At 42.3% G+C, this 16223-nt stretch overlaps 1 protein-coding gene and 1 long non-coding RNA gene across 5 annotated transcripts in view; one reads left to right on the top strand and one right to left on the bottom strand.

Annotated features, from left to right (window-relative positions):
• LOC116080948 overlaps positions 1 to 16223 on the bottom strand; it is a 71991-nt gene that overhangs the window by 24585 nt on the left and 31183 nt on the right. The window contains exon 1 of one of the 2 annotated variants that reach the window (XR_004114689.1): positions 1582 to 1793. The exons of the other annotated variant lie outside the window; for it this stretch is intronic. This is a non-coding gene — a long non-coding RNA (uncharacterized LOC116080948). Of the gene's footprint in view, positions 1 to 1581; positions 1794 to 16223 lie in introns of those variants that run through there. 2 annotated transcript variants of the gene reach the window in all.
• The window catches only part of Sp4 (Sp4 transcription factor), a 72206-nt gene continuing 57334 nt past the window's right edge, over positions 1352 to 16223 (top strand). The window contains exons 1-3 of one of the 3 annotated variants that reach the window (XM_031357652.1): positions 1352 to 2059; positions 2476 to 2585; positions 3296 to 4813. In XM_031357652.1, the coding sequence (XP_031213512.1) occupies positions 4075 to 4813 (739 nt within the window). In that variant the 5' untranslated portion in view covers positions 1352 to 2059; positions 2476 to 2585; positions 3296 to 4074. Of the gene's footprint in view, positions 2060 to 2475; positions 2586 to 3261; positions 4814 to 16223 lie in introns of all 3 variants that reach the window. The other 2 variants (XM_031357651.1, XM_031357650.1) reach the window with 2 other exon arrangements.

Below are 16223 nucleotides of genomic sequence, written 5' to 3'. Positions count from 1 at the left end.
AACACTCCAATTCATGCCTGGTCTTCAGTCACTATGGCGAACTGGATGGGGGCAGTGCTTGAGGAGAGACTGTGTATCTACAAATATAACAAGCACTTCTGAGCTTTCTAAGATCTAGTGAATTGGGATGTATATAGAAGGAGATTACTATAGCATCTTCAACTCATAAAATGGAATAGGCAACATTGTAATTTACTCCAGTTGCTTTGCTTTACTGCTACAGCTTTGTCATCACCCCAAATACTTGAGCAAGGAAACACTAGTAAAGTACAGCACCAGACTCCTCACTCACCCTTACAATATGTCAGACCTCAGGCACCAGACAAAAACGCCCAAAGCTGAATGTGGGATCCACGTCCCGTCAATAAATGTGGAACATTTTAAGCCTAGTGTGTATTCGTGTCCCGTCCCAAGGTTCTTATTAGGGACTTATTTCCAGCTTTGGTACACTTCATCAGTCGCTAGTATGGTCCCTGATATCTTGACTTCATGTCTTTGGAGAGAAGCTAGGGGCCGGTTCAGGAGCATTTGACAAAGTGCTTTGCGCAGCTAGCTGTGAATTCCACTTGCCTAGAAGCTTACGCTAAAACCATGACCAGAGTTGACCCACATGCAGCCAGGCTTTTCTTTGCCCGGACAACCTTGTGAGACCTCTAGGAGCGAGAAGCGCGCCAAGAACGCAGACTCTAAGGCGCACTCGTGGTCACCCTAGAAGACAGTCATTAATCTGCACCAACAGCCAGCCAGAGACACGACAAATAAAATGGAAGGTCCTGTTCGGTGGGAACACAGGCCTCGCGCTGGGACTGGAGGCCCCGGCGAACGAGGTGAGCAAAGAAAGCGGGGCGAAGGGGATGTACCCCAAGTCAGTTTCATTCAAACCCCGAGGACAGCAGACCCCGCCTCCCAACACCTCGGTCCGCTCAATCGCCGAGCGCTCCGGGTGTGAGCTCTCCCCGCGGGGAGCGGCTTTCAGCTGAGGGGGCGGTGGCAGAGGCGGTTCGGGCAGCCCCGCTTGGCCGATAGGCCCAGGCAAACAACACCCATTTCTCCCTCCCCCGCGCTGGGTTCAACTCCCACTCGGCCCCGGCCACGCCCTGCTGCCACCGCCCCCTCGGGCGGCTCTAGGCTCCGCAGCCAGGCCGTGTTCGGGGGCGGGAGGAAGGCGGTGCCGCAATCAGATAGCATCAAAAACTACAAAACCCGAAAGCCTTTGCGGCAGAGGCCCGCCCGCCTCCTCCCACGACTCACTGCGCGTCAGCGGCCTCATCCAATGAGAGCCGAGCCAGGGAAAAAGGGCGCCCGGGTCCGGATGCGCCTTAGGAAAGCCATGCTCACGCCGAGGGGGCAGCTGGCAGCCTACTCAGACCTCAGGATCGCAGGGAGCTCACGCTTCCCCGCTCTCGCCCCGCTCCTCTCCCTTAAGCCTAGTTCCATGTCTTTCTTCCGCGGCCCCTCGCAAGATGCTGCGGCGCGGTTTTGAGTGGAGGGCGCCGGGAACTGAGTAGGGGGCGGGATATCCTGAGACAACAAGTTTGGCTGTATGGAGGGCCTGCCGGCAGCAACCCGCAGCTAGCTCACCGAGAGGGCACGCTCCGCGGGCCGAGAAGGCAGAAGCCGAACAGCAGCGAGCACCGGCCGGGCAAAGGGGAGGAGAAAGGGCGGCCCCAGCGCCCGGGCCCCGGCAGGTCGGCGGCCAATCCGCTGGGGGAAGGGGTGGAGAGTCGGCGGCGCCGGCGGAGGCAGGCCGAGGGGGGTGGGGAGTCGCGGCGTTCGCACCGCCCTGGCTCCGCCCCCGGCCCGCGCCGCCGCCCTCGCCGCGCGCCGCCGCTGTCAATCAAGGGCGAGTCAGCCGGGCTCGGGCGGAGAGAGGAGCTGCTACGCCACAGCCCAGCGGCGGCCATTCGCGGAAAAAGAGGCAGAGCCTGTGCCAGCTACAGCCTCCTCCGAGCCACCGCGGGCGGGCGGGACCGGCCTCTCCTCCCGCCTCGCCCCCACCCCCACCCACCTCTATCCCAGTGTCTCAGAGAGGGTTTGTCCTGTTAATGCGGGATGAGCGGTACGTATTCTCCACCCCCCTCGGTCTCCTTCACCGCCTCCCTTCGTCCCTCCCTCCCAGACCCTGCTCGCTTCCCCCTCCCCCGGGGCCGCCGAGATGCTGGAAGGGGAGGAGGAGAGGGCGGGAGGGAACCAGGGGGAGGGAAGGAGGGCTGTGTTTTGTCTTAATGTCTGAGCTAGAACAACCTCCTTCTGGGTGTTGCTCTGGAGCCTATGGGTCGGGTTTCAAACCACGTTTCGTGAGAGCCCCCTCCTCCCTTCCCTCCTTCTCCCCCAACCCCTGCCGGTGTGCACGGATCTCGGGTTTACGGAGATTAATGTTCAGGAGGAGGGAGGGGGAAGAAGGGAGGAGAACGAATAATAATAATCCTAATAACCTGTTGTCGTGTGTGTTGGTGGTGGTGGGGGTTGTTGCAGATCAGAAGAAGGAGGAGGAGGAGGAGGCGGCAGCGGCGATGGCTACAGAAGGAGGGAAAACCTCTGAGCCAGAGAATAACAATAAAAAACCCAAAACCTCAGGCTCCCAGGTAAAAGCAAACGCTAAAAGAAAATTCAACACAAAGCTTTAGGGAAGAGAGGGAGTTATGCTCTTAAGTACCTAGAAGTAAAGAACAGAATACAAATGTTTATCCATTCAAAGCATATTTCTGAGTGAGGGACTTAAATCGTAAATTCATGAAGATTTCCCATAGTTGAGGCTATAACGATGTTTATATTACACCAGGAATTCAGATTGTTAGAAAACGGTGTCTATTCTCCCAAGGGCATTTTGAGTTTAGAAGAATAACACTTTAAGAAAGTTTACCAGAGCCGGGCGGTGGTGGTGCATGCCTTTAATCCCAGCACTTGGGAGGCAGAGGCAGGCGGATTTCTGAGTTCGAGGCCAGCCTGGTCTACAGAGTGAGTTCCAGGACAGCCAGGGCTACACAGAGAAACCCTGTCTCAAAAAAACAAAAAAACAACAAAAAAAAAAGTTTACCAGAAAATTCCTTTTTATTTAAACTTTATGTAATAGGACTTGCCTTTTTATTCATATAGCTCCTATCACCTGCTTTTGTTCATATTTCCTTTTTAATTCTGCTGCCTTTTTAATTCTGATACTTAGAGCTCTCAAAATAAATAACCCCCTCCCGACTGCTGTCTTCCACTAAATCCACCCACTTTTTTCCCCCTCCCTCTCCTTTCCCCTCCCATTTTGGGTAGGACTCTCAGCCCTCTCCTCTGGCTTTACTGGCAGCTACTTGCAGCAAAATAGGGACTCCTGGTGAAAATCAAGCAACTGGACAACAGCAGATTATTATAGATCCAAGCCAAGGATTGGTGCAACTTCAGAATCAACCACAACAGCTAGAACTGGTGACCACGCAGCTTGCTGGAAACGCTTGGCAACTTGTTGCCTCCACTCCTCCTGCTTCAAAAGAAAATAACGTTTCTCAGCCAGCTTCTAGTTCATCTAGTTCTTCCAGCAGTAATAACGGGAGTTCCTCTCCTACAAAAACTAAATCAGGTAATCCTTCCACCCCTAATCAATTTCAAGTCATACAAGTACAGAACCCAAGTGGCAGTGTACAGTACCAAGTGATCCCCCAACTTCAGACGGTGGAAGGTCAGCAAATTCAAATCAATCCAACTAGTAGTTCATCTCTACAGGATTTGCAGGGTCAAATTCAGCTCATTTCTGCAGGTAATAATCAAGCTATCCTCACAGCTGCTAATAGGACGGCTTCTGGGAATATCCTTGCTCAAAACCTGGCAAATCAGACAGTTCCAGTACAAATTAGACCTGGTGTTTCAATACCATTGCAATTGCAAACTCTTCCTGGTACTCAGGCTCAAGTTGTAACAACTCTACCAATTAACATTGGAGGAGTGACTTTAGCTTTGCCAGTAATAAATAACGTGACTGCTGGAGGAGGGACACAAGTCGGCCAGCCTACTACTACTGCTGATAGTGGGACTTCCAATGGGAATCAGTTAGTTTCTACGCCCACCACCAGCACTGCTCCTGCCAGTACTATGCCTGAATCACCCTCTTCCTCTACTACCTGCACAACCACTGCATCAACATCTCTGACGAGCAGCGACACATTAGTGAGCTCAGCAGATACGGGGCAGTATGCAAGCACATCAGCCAGTAGTTCTGAACGAACCATTGAAGAACCACAGACACCTGCTGCTACTGAGTCTGAAGCCCAGAGCTCAAGTCAGCTTCAGTCCAACGGGATACAGAGTACACAGGATCAGTCAAATTCTCTTCAGCAAGTACAGATTGTAGGCCAGCCTATCCTGCAGCAAATCCAGATCCAGCAGCCTCAGCAGCAGATTATTCAAGCTATCCCACCACAGTCATTTCAACTCCAGTCAGGGCAGACAATTCAGACCATCCAGCAGCAGCCTTTGCAGAATGTTCAACTTCAAGCAGTGAACCCGACTCAGGTGCTTATCAGGGCTCCAACTTTAACACCTTCAGGGCAAATCAGCTGGCAAACTGTCCAGGTCCAGAATATTCAAAGTCTTTCAAATTTGCAAGTTCAGAACGCTGGATTATCCCAGCAGTTAACCATCACCCCAGTGTCTTCAAGTGGTGGCACAACTCTTGCTCAGATTGCTCCTGTGGCTGTTGCTGGTGCCCCAATAACTTTGAATACTGCCCAGCTTGCATCAGTGCCTAACCTTCAGACAGTGAGCGTTGCCAACCTGGGTGCTGCAGGTGTTCAAGTTCAGGGAGTTCCAGTAACAATCACTAGTGTTGCAGGTAAGCTACATCTTTTTAACCCATTAATAGGAGGGACTAGTAACTGAGTTATTGCTCAGGGCTATCTTTTAGGTTTGATACACCTCTGATGTACATATATTGGAGAGGGATCAAAATCTGTACTGGTAACCAGATGTAGTTATCTTTGTGACATCTTTATTTCTGTAGCTTTTAACACTCAGTTTTGTGTGTTGAGTTGGGTAAATAATTAAATTATTTCATAAAGCATCATTTTCTGATTAGAACCATAATTATAGAGATCATATTTGAGTACACTTGAACTCTGGGAAAATGAGCTCATCATCACTTCCTGATAGAAGGTTGGTTTAACTTGCATTTGTATATGGTTGTGAGTTTGTAGTATGTTAATTTTGTGTAATAAGGCTTTTTAATTGGGTCTTCTTACATTTTTGCATTTTATCTTTAATGTACAGTAGTTTTAAACTAGATACTTTGTAGTTAAGATAGAAATTTAAGTTGCAAATTGTTTCATTAAGTTTTTATGTCTGCTTTTTACTACATTCAGGATTGTGACTTTAATGGTCTTTAGTATATAAAATTTAAGGAAAAGTCATTTCGTCCTTCCATTATCTGAACGTGTCTAGTGTGAAGTTGGTGAAGCAATTAAAAATGTAGGTGGTAAAATGTCATTAACTTGAACTTATTGTGGCCATGTTGTTTTAAACCAGCTATAAAAGCAGTTGCTATTTCTTATCAATATAATTAGATAACTTCTAAAGTACTTAAAAAAAACCTAGTTCAATTAAGTAGTATAATCTTTTTGGGGAGTGGTCTTATTTTACCAATACTTAGACTTCACTGATTCTGACTTAGTGAAAACTGGCTGTTATTTTAGTACCTTTGATCTTGTCACGTTTTATTAACTGAAAATTTCTACTTTGGTAATTTAAGATGAGTATGCTTGTCCTTTTTGAATGACCTATCTTGAAATAAGATGAAGAAAAATTAAGATAAGATTCTTCACAGTTACTAATTCAAGCCGATTTGTGCTTGTAAAATTACGTTAGCTGTAGAGAGCCTGTTCATTCAGGAGACCCCAAATACCTCTAGACCAGCACTACCCAATAGAACGTTGTGTGATGTTTGAGATGTGGCATCTCTGTCCTATCTGGTGTTACCCACTGGTTATGGAGTGATCAAGCACATAAAGCATAGTGAAAATGGCCTGAGGAATTGCATTTGAGTTTTATTTCAGCAGTCACATTTAGTTAGTGGCTCTTACGTTGACAGTGAATATCGCCAGTATACTGAGAGTGATTCTTCCCCTAACACTTTTAGTACCCAAGTGTGTTAAGTGATGGTTTTGTTTCCAGTCCTTACTCTGTATAGTTTCTGCTCGTACTAAACATTAATGCTAACTAGAGACTTCAGAACAGTATCTGGTTTTGGTGGTTTGAATAATACTTTGCATTGTCAAAGCAGAAATTATTTACATTTCATCTTGCCTGCTAAACATTACTGAATTGTGGTTCATAGCATTGAGTAATTTATAATCTAGGTTAAAAATGGTCAGTTCTTCTGCTCTCTAATTAATACCTTGCAATCTAGAGGTTTCCTCTTACTAACTGAAGACAATTCAATATTCAGACTACCCTCCTCTCCCCCAACTCCTGGAATGCTGCATTTTAAGTAATGTAAGATGCAGTTTCTAGGAGTAAAATTTGGGGGCAGAGGTAGAATAGTAAAATAAATTGCCTTTTAGATTTTCTAGGTGGTTCTTAAACTCCATAAAGTTTGGGAGTCAAGGGTCTAATCAACAGTGTATCAGAAGGCAGAATGTGGAAGCCGGTGGGTGCTAAGCCAGTTCACATGTGCCCCAGAGCATGTTTTACTGGTACTTTTGCCATTTTAGTCCCCTCACTAACCATTTCCCAGTGACTATTCCAAACACTCCCACTAGATATGTTATTCTTATATCTTCATGGGCACATTTTTGACTTAAGAGCTCACATAGTTTAAGAGATCTGCTTAAGCCTATAAGGAAAACTTTAGATATGAAGAATTTCTTCCCCACTGAAATCCAACCATTTAAATCGTTGTTGGTACTTTAGGTGCCTATGTCATCATCACCTTAGACATTTATCATTTGTTTGTCTTGGGAACATTCAAACTTCTGTTTGCTACTTAATTACTGTCAACCACAGCTATCCTACTATGTTGTAGTTGAGTATTTGACATTACTCCTACTTTCCTTCTTCCCATCTGTTGTTCCCTTGTTCTTGTAACCAGTGTTTTCTTCTCTACTTTCACTTTTCCTTTTCAAACAGGATTTCACATGGTCCATGTTGGCCTTCACCCTCACTAGATAGCTGAGGTAGGGCTTGAACTCCTTCCAAATCCTCCTAATTCTACCTCCCTAGTGCTGCACCACCATGCCTGATTCATAGGGCACTGGGGATCAAACTCAGGGTTTCATATATGCTGAGCTGCATCTCTGGCCCCCTCTTTTTTCTTTTCTGATTTTTATTTAAATAGTGTTTTAGCATCTACATATGAGTGAAAATAGGCTCATGAAAAATATCAGAGCTTAGAAAAATTGGTAATTACCTTTGACAGAATAATGGCTAGCTCATGAACAAGGCTTAACAGTTTTTTATGCTCCAGGCTCATTTTACCTTTTCTGGAAGTGAAGGAGGTCTGCATGATACAGACAGCAGTCAGATGAGCTCAGATTTTGAAGCTAGAGGTTTCATGAAAAGACATCTGTTTTTCCTTGGTAATACATTCAGTAAAGTATTTTTCTTTGCTCTAGTCTCATCTGAAAATCCTGATTTCTAGACTCAGCATCTATCATCTAATTAGTTAGGAGTGTAGTCATAATTAGATACTTGGACCCTCTGCATACTTTTTTTCTTCTTGGGAAGAAGAATTTGACGGATAACACCTGTGTTTATTGACCTTTATTTCAACCAGATGTGATGGTTTGTGCCTTTAATCCCAGTGTGGGTGGCAAAGGTAGGCAGGACTCTTGAGTTCTGTTTTAACTAAATAAGAATAAAATTTCTGTCAGTATTCTTTCGGTACCCTCTGGTCTCCAGGAATTACCTCTTTTTATAAAAGAGAGTTAGTAGGGACTCTTGGTTTCTCTCTCAGTAATTAACCCAGAGTGGACCACGCTATCATGCCATAGTCCTTATGTTTGATTAAGTGGCTGTTTATCAGTTTCAGTCAAAATTGAATTTCTGTGCTAGTTTTGCCATAAAGGAGGTTGACACTTGATACGATGTTGCTGGCTATTCAAGAACTTGTCTCTTGCATTTAATTCCTTTACTTTTTTGGTTTTTCGAGATAGGGTTTCTCTGTATAGCCCTGGCTGTCCTGGAACTCACTCTGTAGACTAGGCTGGCCTTGAACTTAGAAATTCACCTGCCTCTCTGCCTCCCAAGTGCTGGGATTAAAGGCATTCACCATCACTGCCTGGCTCTCCTTTACTTTTTTTATAGGGAATTAAAGTCTAAAACCTGGGGATATAGTTTGAAGCCAGGAATGGAAGTACCAGTTCTTAATGACTGTTTAAAAATGGGAACCGGAGAACATAAAGTTTACATTTAATTTAAAAGTCCAAATGTAATTTACAGGGAATCAACTTTTTAACATCTGCCTTTTCTTCTGAATTACTCAAAGTAGAAAATTGTCTTGACATTTAACCCAGATAGTGTTTTTCTTTGTCGTATATGCTGTATTGGTTTGGATTTCTCTTGTTGGGCATCTGAAAACCACACTTGTATATGTGATCCTCACACTTGTACTTGGTTATTTCCTTTTCAGATGAGTCAGTTATTTCTGTTACCTTTTTAATAAAATCTTCTAATACTGGGTCAATAGATTGGACTTCATTATAAGGGACTTACATTTAGGTTCTTAACTACCAGTTTGACTTTATCCTTCAGAAACATTTTTTTTCATAGAAGATAAAAAGTACTATATAAAGAAAGTCACATTAATTCTTTTTTTTGCAAATCTTTAAACTCTTTTTTTAACTTTTATTGCATTATGATGAGAAAAGTTACATGATTTCAATTTATCTGAATTTGTTAACATTTAAAAACATATTTTAAGTAAATAGAATTAAATCACATTCTTGTTTTCCTTCTGTACCCCAACTCCTTCCAGAGACCACCCTTTCAATACCTACCAATATCTTTTTTGTCATATTCCTTAAAATTTATAAAATATTATAACAATAAAAATGAGTATTATAAAAGTTGTTTGATATAAAACAACAGTCAATTGAACAGTCTTATGTAGATGCTCGTCTACAGCAATAGTGAAAATACATTTTTCTCAATATAAATTTTGAATAACTCCAAACATATTAACTATATATTTCAAAATAATACATCACTACTAGTATTTTCTTTTTGTTTGTTTGTTTTGTATTTAGTAGAGTTTAAAATCTTGGCTCTTACTGTGGTACAAGCCCAAAATAAGAACAATTTTTAGACATTGGATTTCATTGAAATAAGGCTGTACTTCAATGATCCTCATACCACCAAAGGATTTTACCTACATCATAGCTAAGCTGAGAGTTGACAGTTCTGCTGCACCAAGAAATGAATTGTAGGCATGATTTTTGGATACAAACTTCCTACTATGGTCAAAGCTATTTGACTTGAGTGAGTGACTTTATTCTCAGCCCACAGAGAACAGGTTACATTCATTTAAGAAATGATGTGTGTATTAAGATGGTCTATCCATGAAGTTATTCACCAACTGTTTCAATGAACAATGGTTCTGCTTGGAGGGTGGCATAGACATTAGGTGAGGGGAAGAATTTGGTTCATTAGCTGTGATAATTTGGAAAAGCATTCATCTCAGAGGAAGAGTAACTTAAAAAGTCCTCTTCTTCAAACTTGTCAAGCAAAGCATTCAGTCTCACTCTTTGTTGTTCTCTTACAAGCAACCTCCCTAGGTAATCCTCTGTTTCTTTTGGGTATATAAATACTTTTGAAATATATAAACTGTTCTAAAAACCATGGTATAGTGTAAAACCATGAAATAAACAATACTACTAATAGAGAGGCTGAGATAGGAGAAGCAATATTTTAAGACCCTTATGTTGTACACAGCCAGACACTGTCACAAACAAACAAGCTGAAAGTGTATATAGATTGTACAATATTGGATCTATCTCTCCAATTACCAAATTAGAGAGACCATTGGATGACAATCAACAAATTTCTAATTCCTCATTATTGGATTTCAATCAATTAGGATATGTTGGTAATATTAATTTTCATATTAAGATGTTAAGAAAAAGTAATTGTCACTTCCTGTTGTTTTTGTTGTAAGAGGTAGAATTAGGTTTGTGTGGATTTGTTGAAAGATTACTTTCTTGCTTCTTCTAGGGGGTAGTTTTGCTCCTTATGTTGATGTTTTCCATCTATTATCCTTTGTAGGGCTGGCTTTGTGGAATGATATTGTGTAAATTTTGTTTTGTTATGGAATATCTTGTTTTCTCCATCTATGGTAATTGAGAGTTTTGCTGGGTATAGTAGCCTGGGCTGGCATTTGTGTTCTTGTAGGGTCTGTATGACATCTGTCCAGGATCTTCTAGCTTTCATAGTCTCTGGTGAGAAATCTGCCGTAATTCTGATAGGCCTGCTTTCATATGTTACTTGACCTTTCTCCTTTACTGCTTTTAAAGTTCTGTCTTTGTTTAATGCATTCGGTGTTTTGATTATTATGTGGTGGGAGGAATTTCTTTTCTGGTCCAGTCTATTTGGAGTTCTGTAGGCTTCTTGTATGTTCATGTTCTCTTTCTTTAGGTTAGGGAAGTTTTCTTCTATAATTTTGTTGAAGATATTTACTGGCCCAAACCTTGGGAGTCTTCACTCTCTTCTATGCCTATTATCTTTAGGTTTGGTCTTCTCATTGCATCCTGGATTTCCTGGATGTTTTGGGTTAGAAACGTTTTGCTTTTTGCTTTTTCTTTGACTGTTGTGTCAATGTTTTTTAAGGTGTCTTCTGCCCCTGAGATTCTCTCTTCTATCTCTTGTATTCTGTTGGTGATGTTTGCATCTATGACTCCTGATTTCTTTTCTAGGTTTTGTATCTCCAAGGTTGTCTCTCTTTCTGGTTTCTTTATTGTTTCTGTTTCCATTTTTAGATTCTGGATGTTTTTGCTCATTTCCTTCACTTGTTTGATTGTGTTTTCCTGTAGTTCTCTAAGGGATCTTTGTGTTTCCTCTTGAAGGGCTTCTAGCTGTTTACCTGTGTTCTCCTGTATTTCTTTGAGGAAGCTATTTATGTCTTTCTTAAAGTCCTGTGTCATTATCATGAGAAGTGATTTTATATCTGAATCTTGCATTTCCGGTGTAATGGTATGTCCAGGACTTGCTATGGTGGGAGGATTGGGTTCTGATGATGCCAAGTGACTTTGGTTTGTGTTGTTTATTTTCTTATGCTTGCCCCTCCTTGCCATCTGGTTATCTCTAGTGCTACCTGCCCTTGCTAAATCTGACTGGAGCCTGTCCTTCCTGTGATCCTGGTTGTGTCAGAACTCCTCAGAGTCAAGCTGTCTCTGGGATCCTGTGATTCTGGGATCCTGTGATCCCTGGCTTGTTAGAGCACCTGGGAGTGCGGCTTCCTCTGTGTGTTGTGGCACTGGCTGTGGAGTTTGAGCCCAAGATCTGCTCAGGACACCAGCCCAGAGAGACCTGAAGGAACCCAAGCCACTGGGCTGGTGGAATTCCTGTGTGCTTGGTCCTCCTGGTCCCAGTTACTCCTGGTGTTGGGACAGATGTTGGTTCCTCCTCACCTCTGATCTTGGGCATGTCAGAGCGCCTGGGAGTGGAACTTCCTCTGGGTGTTGTGGGACTGGCTTCAGAGCTTTTGCCCAAGGTCTGCTCAGGACACCAGCCCAGAGAGACCACGCCACATTAATTTTTAAAGGACATCTGTGCTGGCTTGCTTTATGTCCACCTGACACAGGTTAGTCATGTGAGAGGAGGGAACCTCAATTGAAAAAAATGCCTCCATAAGATTGGGTTGTACTCAGGCCTGTAGGGCATTTTCTTAGTCATCAATGTAGGAGAGCTGACCCATTGTTGTGGGCGGGGCCATCCCTGGTTTGATGGTCCTGGTTCCATTAGATAGCAGGCTGAGCAAGTTGTGGAGAGCATGGCTGTAAGCAGCACTCCTCCATGGCCTCTGCACCAGTTCCTACCTGCAAGTTTGAGTTCCTGCCTTGGCTTTCCTCAGTGGATTGTCACTCAAAATATAAGTCAAATAAACTTTTCCTTCACCAAGTTGTTTCTGGTCTGGTATTTCATCCCAGCAATACTAACCCTAACTAAGCCAACATCTTTTAATGTGGGATTGAAGGGCAAAGGAAGAACACTTAACTCCTTTTCAAATTCTTTGTTCGTTTTGTCTTTTTAAATGACAGGGTCTCCCTGACTATGTGAGTATGAGGCTGGCTTTATATTCATATTAAGCCCAGGTGGTCTTGCACTTGTGATCCCACTTTCAGGAGTGCTATGGTTCAAGTGTTCTGGCTGGCTATCAGTTTCTAATTTAGAGAGTATATAAGTAATACTTAAGGAATATTGGGACAAGCATTAAGACAGAGTGAAGAGAAAATAGAAAAGGAAGCATGATTGGAAAGGAAGCTAGGGAAGTTGCCATGGGTAGATCTTGCAGAAATAGCAGATTTACCAACTGATAGCTTTTTAGTTAGAAAAGACCTTGGAGATTATAGGTTACAGTTGTGACTTTTTCATATTGCTCTGAAAGTTTGTTTTACTGTTCTTAGCAAAGACAGAGATATGGGTCAGGCTCTCCAGTGCTGCAGTGAGTACCTGGTGATGACTCATAAAGCACTGACATAGACATGAATGCTTTTCTGATCTGGGATGCACAGAATGTGTGCTGCTGAGGGGATGAGCAAACATTGTCAAAGGAACGTGTACATGGTCTGATGGAAGTTTAATGAAATTGCAATTACTAAAGCAACTTAAGATATACTTGAGGCTGGTCACGGTGGTGCACATCTTTAATCCCAGCACTCGGGAAGCAGAGGCAGGTGGATGGATCTTTGTGAGTTTGAAGCCAACCTCATCTACAAAGCAAGTTCCAGGATAGCCAGGAGTCTGTTACACAGTGAAACCCTATCTCAAAAAACCAAATATATGTATGTATATTTATACATATATACACAAATATTCTCTCTCTCCTTCTGTTTCCTCTCTCTCTCTCTCTCTTTCTCTCTCTTTTTCTCTCTCTCTCTCTCATACACACACACACACACACACACACTCACACATACTCACACTCAAACCTTTTTCTCCTACTCTTATTCCTCAGCCCAGTTTAGAAATGAACAAACAAGCTCAGAAGGGTTGAATGACATGTATCTTGCAGCAGAGCCCATCATCTTGACTTCCACATAGGTCAGGGCTGTTTCCCCTTATTTCTAGCTTATCCAGATCTTTTATTAGCATGTGAGAAAATAAAACTGAGCTTAGGACTTAGAGAATTCGAATTATTGTATTTGTCTTCTCATGGATAGACTGTCCCTGTCTTACCTGGATATTCAGTGCTAGCATATTAAATATAATGTTGAAAAGTACAGCTCTCTAGGTGTGTTCTTACTGAACTTAATGGTAGGACCTGAATGCTCTTATTTTTCTCATCTTGAAAGACTAAGTTTAAGTGGACAGGGTGTCTTGGGCCAATAGTCTCAGCATTCAAGAAAGGCTTGAGCAGGAGAGTTGCCATGAATTCTAGGCCAGCCTAGCCTACATAATTAATTTCACCACAACTTGGACTACACAGAGACCGTATCTCAAAAAAATAAAAATAAAAATAAAAGTCTATGTCTAATGATATTAGTAAATTCTATGTATGATCCTTGGGCCAATGACTATTTATTTTTGAAACAATAGCTAGAAATGGATTTAAAGGAAAAAAGGCAGAAGGATCTTGGTAAGTCTTAAACTCACTAGAAAGTCCAGGCTGACATCATCCTTTTACCAAACCTCCCTGGACTAGGATGACATGGTTGTGCATATCACATATGGACATTTTTTAAAAGTGTTGCCTGTGGAGGAAGAAAGCAAGCATTTACTGTATCTCATATGTGTTAGGTGCTGAGTTTGTGTCCATAATATTAACCACACAGTACTATTTTATGAGTGGGTGTTGTGTCTGTCCTACCAACTGTCTCACTGAGCTTTAATTTCCTTAGGAACGAATATCTTCAGCCAGAGGGAGAGTGACGATTTCGTGTCATGTTTGATTCTAGGACTACTACATAACAGACAAAAGTCTGCAAAGATAAGGCCACTGAAGAAGGGTGTCTTGTCTCTGTCCTCTCTTTATATTGCAGTTTTCCTTAGCAGAATTGTAGAAGGTATTTTAAAACCTAGTATGTGTTTTTTGCTTTGCTAATGTTCTTTTTTAATTTATTTATTTTTATTCACATTACATCCCAATCACAGCCCCCCACCCCAGCATTATTCTTAAAGTGTCGTGTTGCTTTGTTTTCATTCCCAGTCCTGTGCCTCTCATAGGTCTCAAGTGGCCATCTTAATTTACAATTTGAGTTTATTGTAGAGGTGTCAGGTAGCCGTGTGGAGTGTGTCAGTGACGTTCCTTTGCTTTATTTTATGTGTCTGGAGATAGGGTCAGGCAACCCAGTTGCTGTGCTACAACTGGCTGTGGAGTGTAAGGTGGTATTAAATTTTTTAAAAATTACATTTAAAAGTTTTATGAGGAGAGAGTATAGCACATTTGGAGACCAGAGGGCAGTTCTCTGCTCAGATTTGGGTCATAGGAATAGAACTCATGTCATTAGGCTTGGTGGCAAGTACTTTTACCTTCTTAGCCATTGCCATCCCTGGCCTTAAATTCTTGATCCTCCTGCCTCCTGCCTGGGGAGTGCTGGGGATACAGGTGTGCACTGTTATACCAACATTTCTGGTCATAACTTCCCAAAGACTCATAGCTGGGTATACAATTGGATGAAAAAAATTTACTTAATAGCATTGTCTAATGCTTTAGTATGAGATTCTATCCTTGATACAGAATAACCCTTACCCCTATTGCCCTTTAAGTACTGAGCTGAGGGAATGGCCTTATTTACTGCATTCACAACTGAGAAAAGGCCGAGAGATGGTGCCAGTATGATAGGAGATAGAACTGAGATTCAAAGTGCTTTTAATAGGCTGGAGTCGTGACTGGGGAGATGGGTAAAGCAGATAAGATACTCCACTTAAAGTAGGGGGAATTATGTACCCACAGGATGGAAGCCTGACTTTGGCAGCAGGGCTAGTGCAAATGGAATTTACTGCCTTAATGTGGGTTGAGATTAGAGCTTTGTTTGTATTCCTGCGTTTGCCTGACCACTGCTGCACTGCTGTGTGTAGTCCTGGGTGGCACATTTCCACTGGGTTAGTAATAAGGTGGTGATCATGGCAAGGATTTCTGGGGTGAAGAGTAGAAAATACTTATACCAACAATCAGAGTGAGGGTTTTTACTGTTAAATAGAAACAAGAAGAGGTATGCTACTGTCTTCAGTCTTTAAAGTGGAAATAGTTCTGTTTTGACCCTGGGAAACAGAGTATGTTTGTTTTACATATTTACAGAGGAGAGGAGGGGCAGGGATGAGACAGAGCTGTACACTAATGGGGTGATTTGTTTCTTAGGTAGTTGTATTTTATCATTAAAGGCTAGATAACCCATCTGTTAGAGATTCTAGACTATGGAAGAACTGCTCATGCCATATAGAAAGTTTGGATCTAATTCTAAAACCTAAGAGCATGGAGTTTTGAATTTCTGGTCCTATATTGGGTATGTCTGTTTAGCCTATGGCCAGAGCACACAATAACTCTCAAACTTATATGGTCATGTAACCAAGAATGGAGGATGATTAGGGTGACATTACATTTATTATTATAGAAGTGATATAAGGTCAACTCTACTATGCAATGATTGTTTAGTTCACAAGTATGTTTCTGCTCTCTGTTACATTTAAAATTCTTATTATTAGTTTCCTGTTACTTGCTCTTTAATCTGATGAATGGGAAAGCATTAATATCTTTTTTTTTTTTAATTTTTAAACTCCCCGCACCCCAGTTTTCTAGCCATCAGAGATACTCGGCATGTGGCTGGCTCTGGAGCGTTAAGCTGTTATGTAGTGTTTTTTCCATCTCGTGTCTTTGGCTCTTTTCCATTAATATCTTTATATGCATTTTTAGTGTCCAACACTGAATTTGTAGATAATTCTTTTAAGTCTTTAACTGTAGTTATTTGATGTTACCACTTCAGTATGAACAGTGTGATTGCTCTTTCCTAAGTGAATTAGAAGAACATGTGGAAATGCAGGATACTAATTGAGCCCTAACTCCTTGAAGCACTCCCAGCTTTAAGTTTTTTGTTTTGTTT

Source organism: Mastomys coucha, unplaced genomic scaffold, assembly GCF_008632895.1.
Source record: "Mastomys coucha isolate ucsf_1 unplaced genomic scaffold, UCSF_Mcou_1 pScaffold6, whole genome shotgun sequence".
Lineage (NCBI taxonomy): Eukaryota > Metazoa > Chordata > Mammalia > Rodentia > Muridae > Mastomys > Mastomys coucha.
The sequence above is the reverse complement of the archived record's forward strand: the minus strand, read 5'-3'. Positions and strand labels throughout refer to the sequence as shown.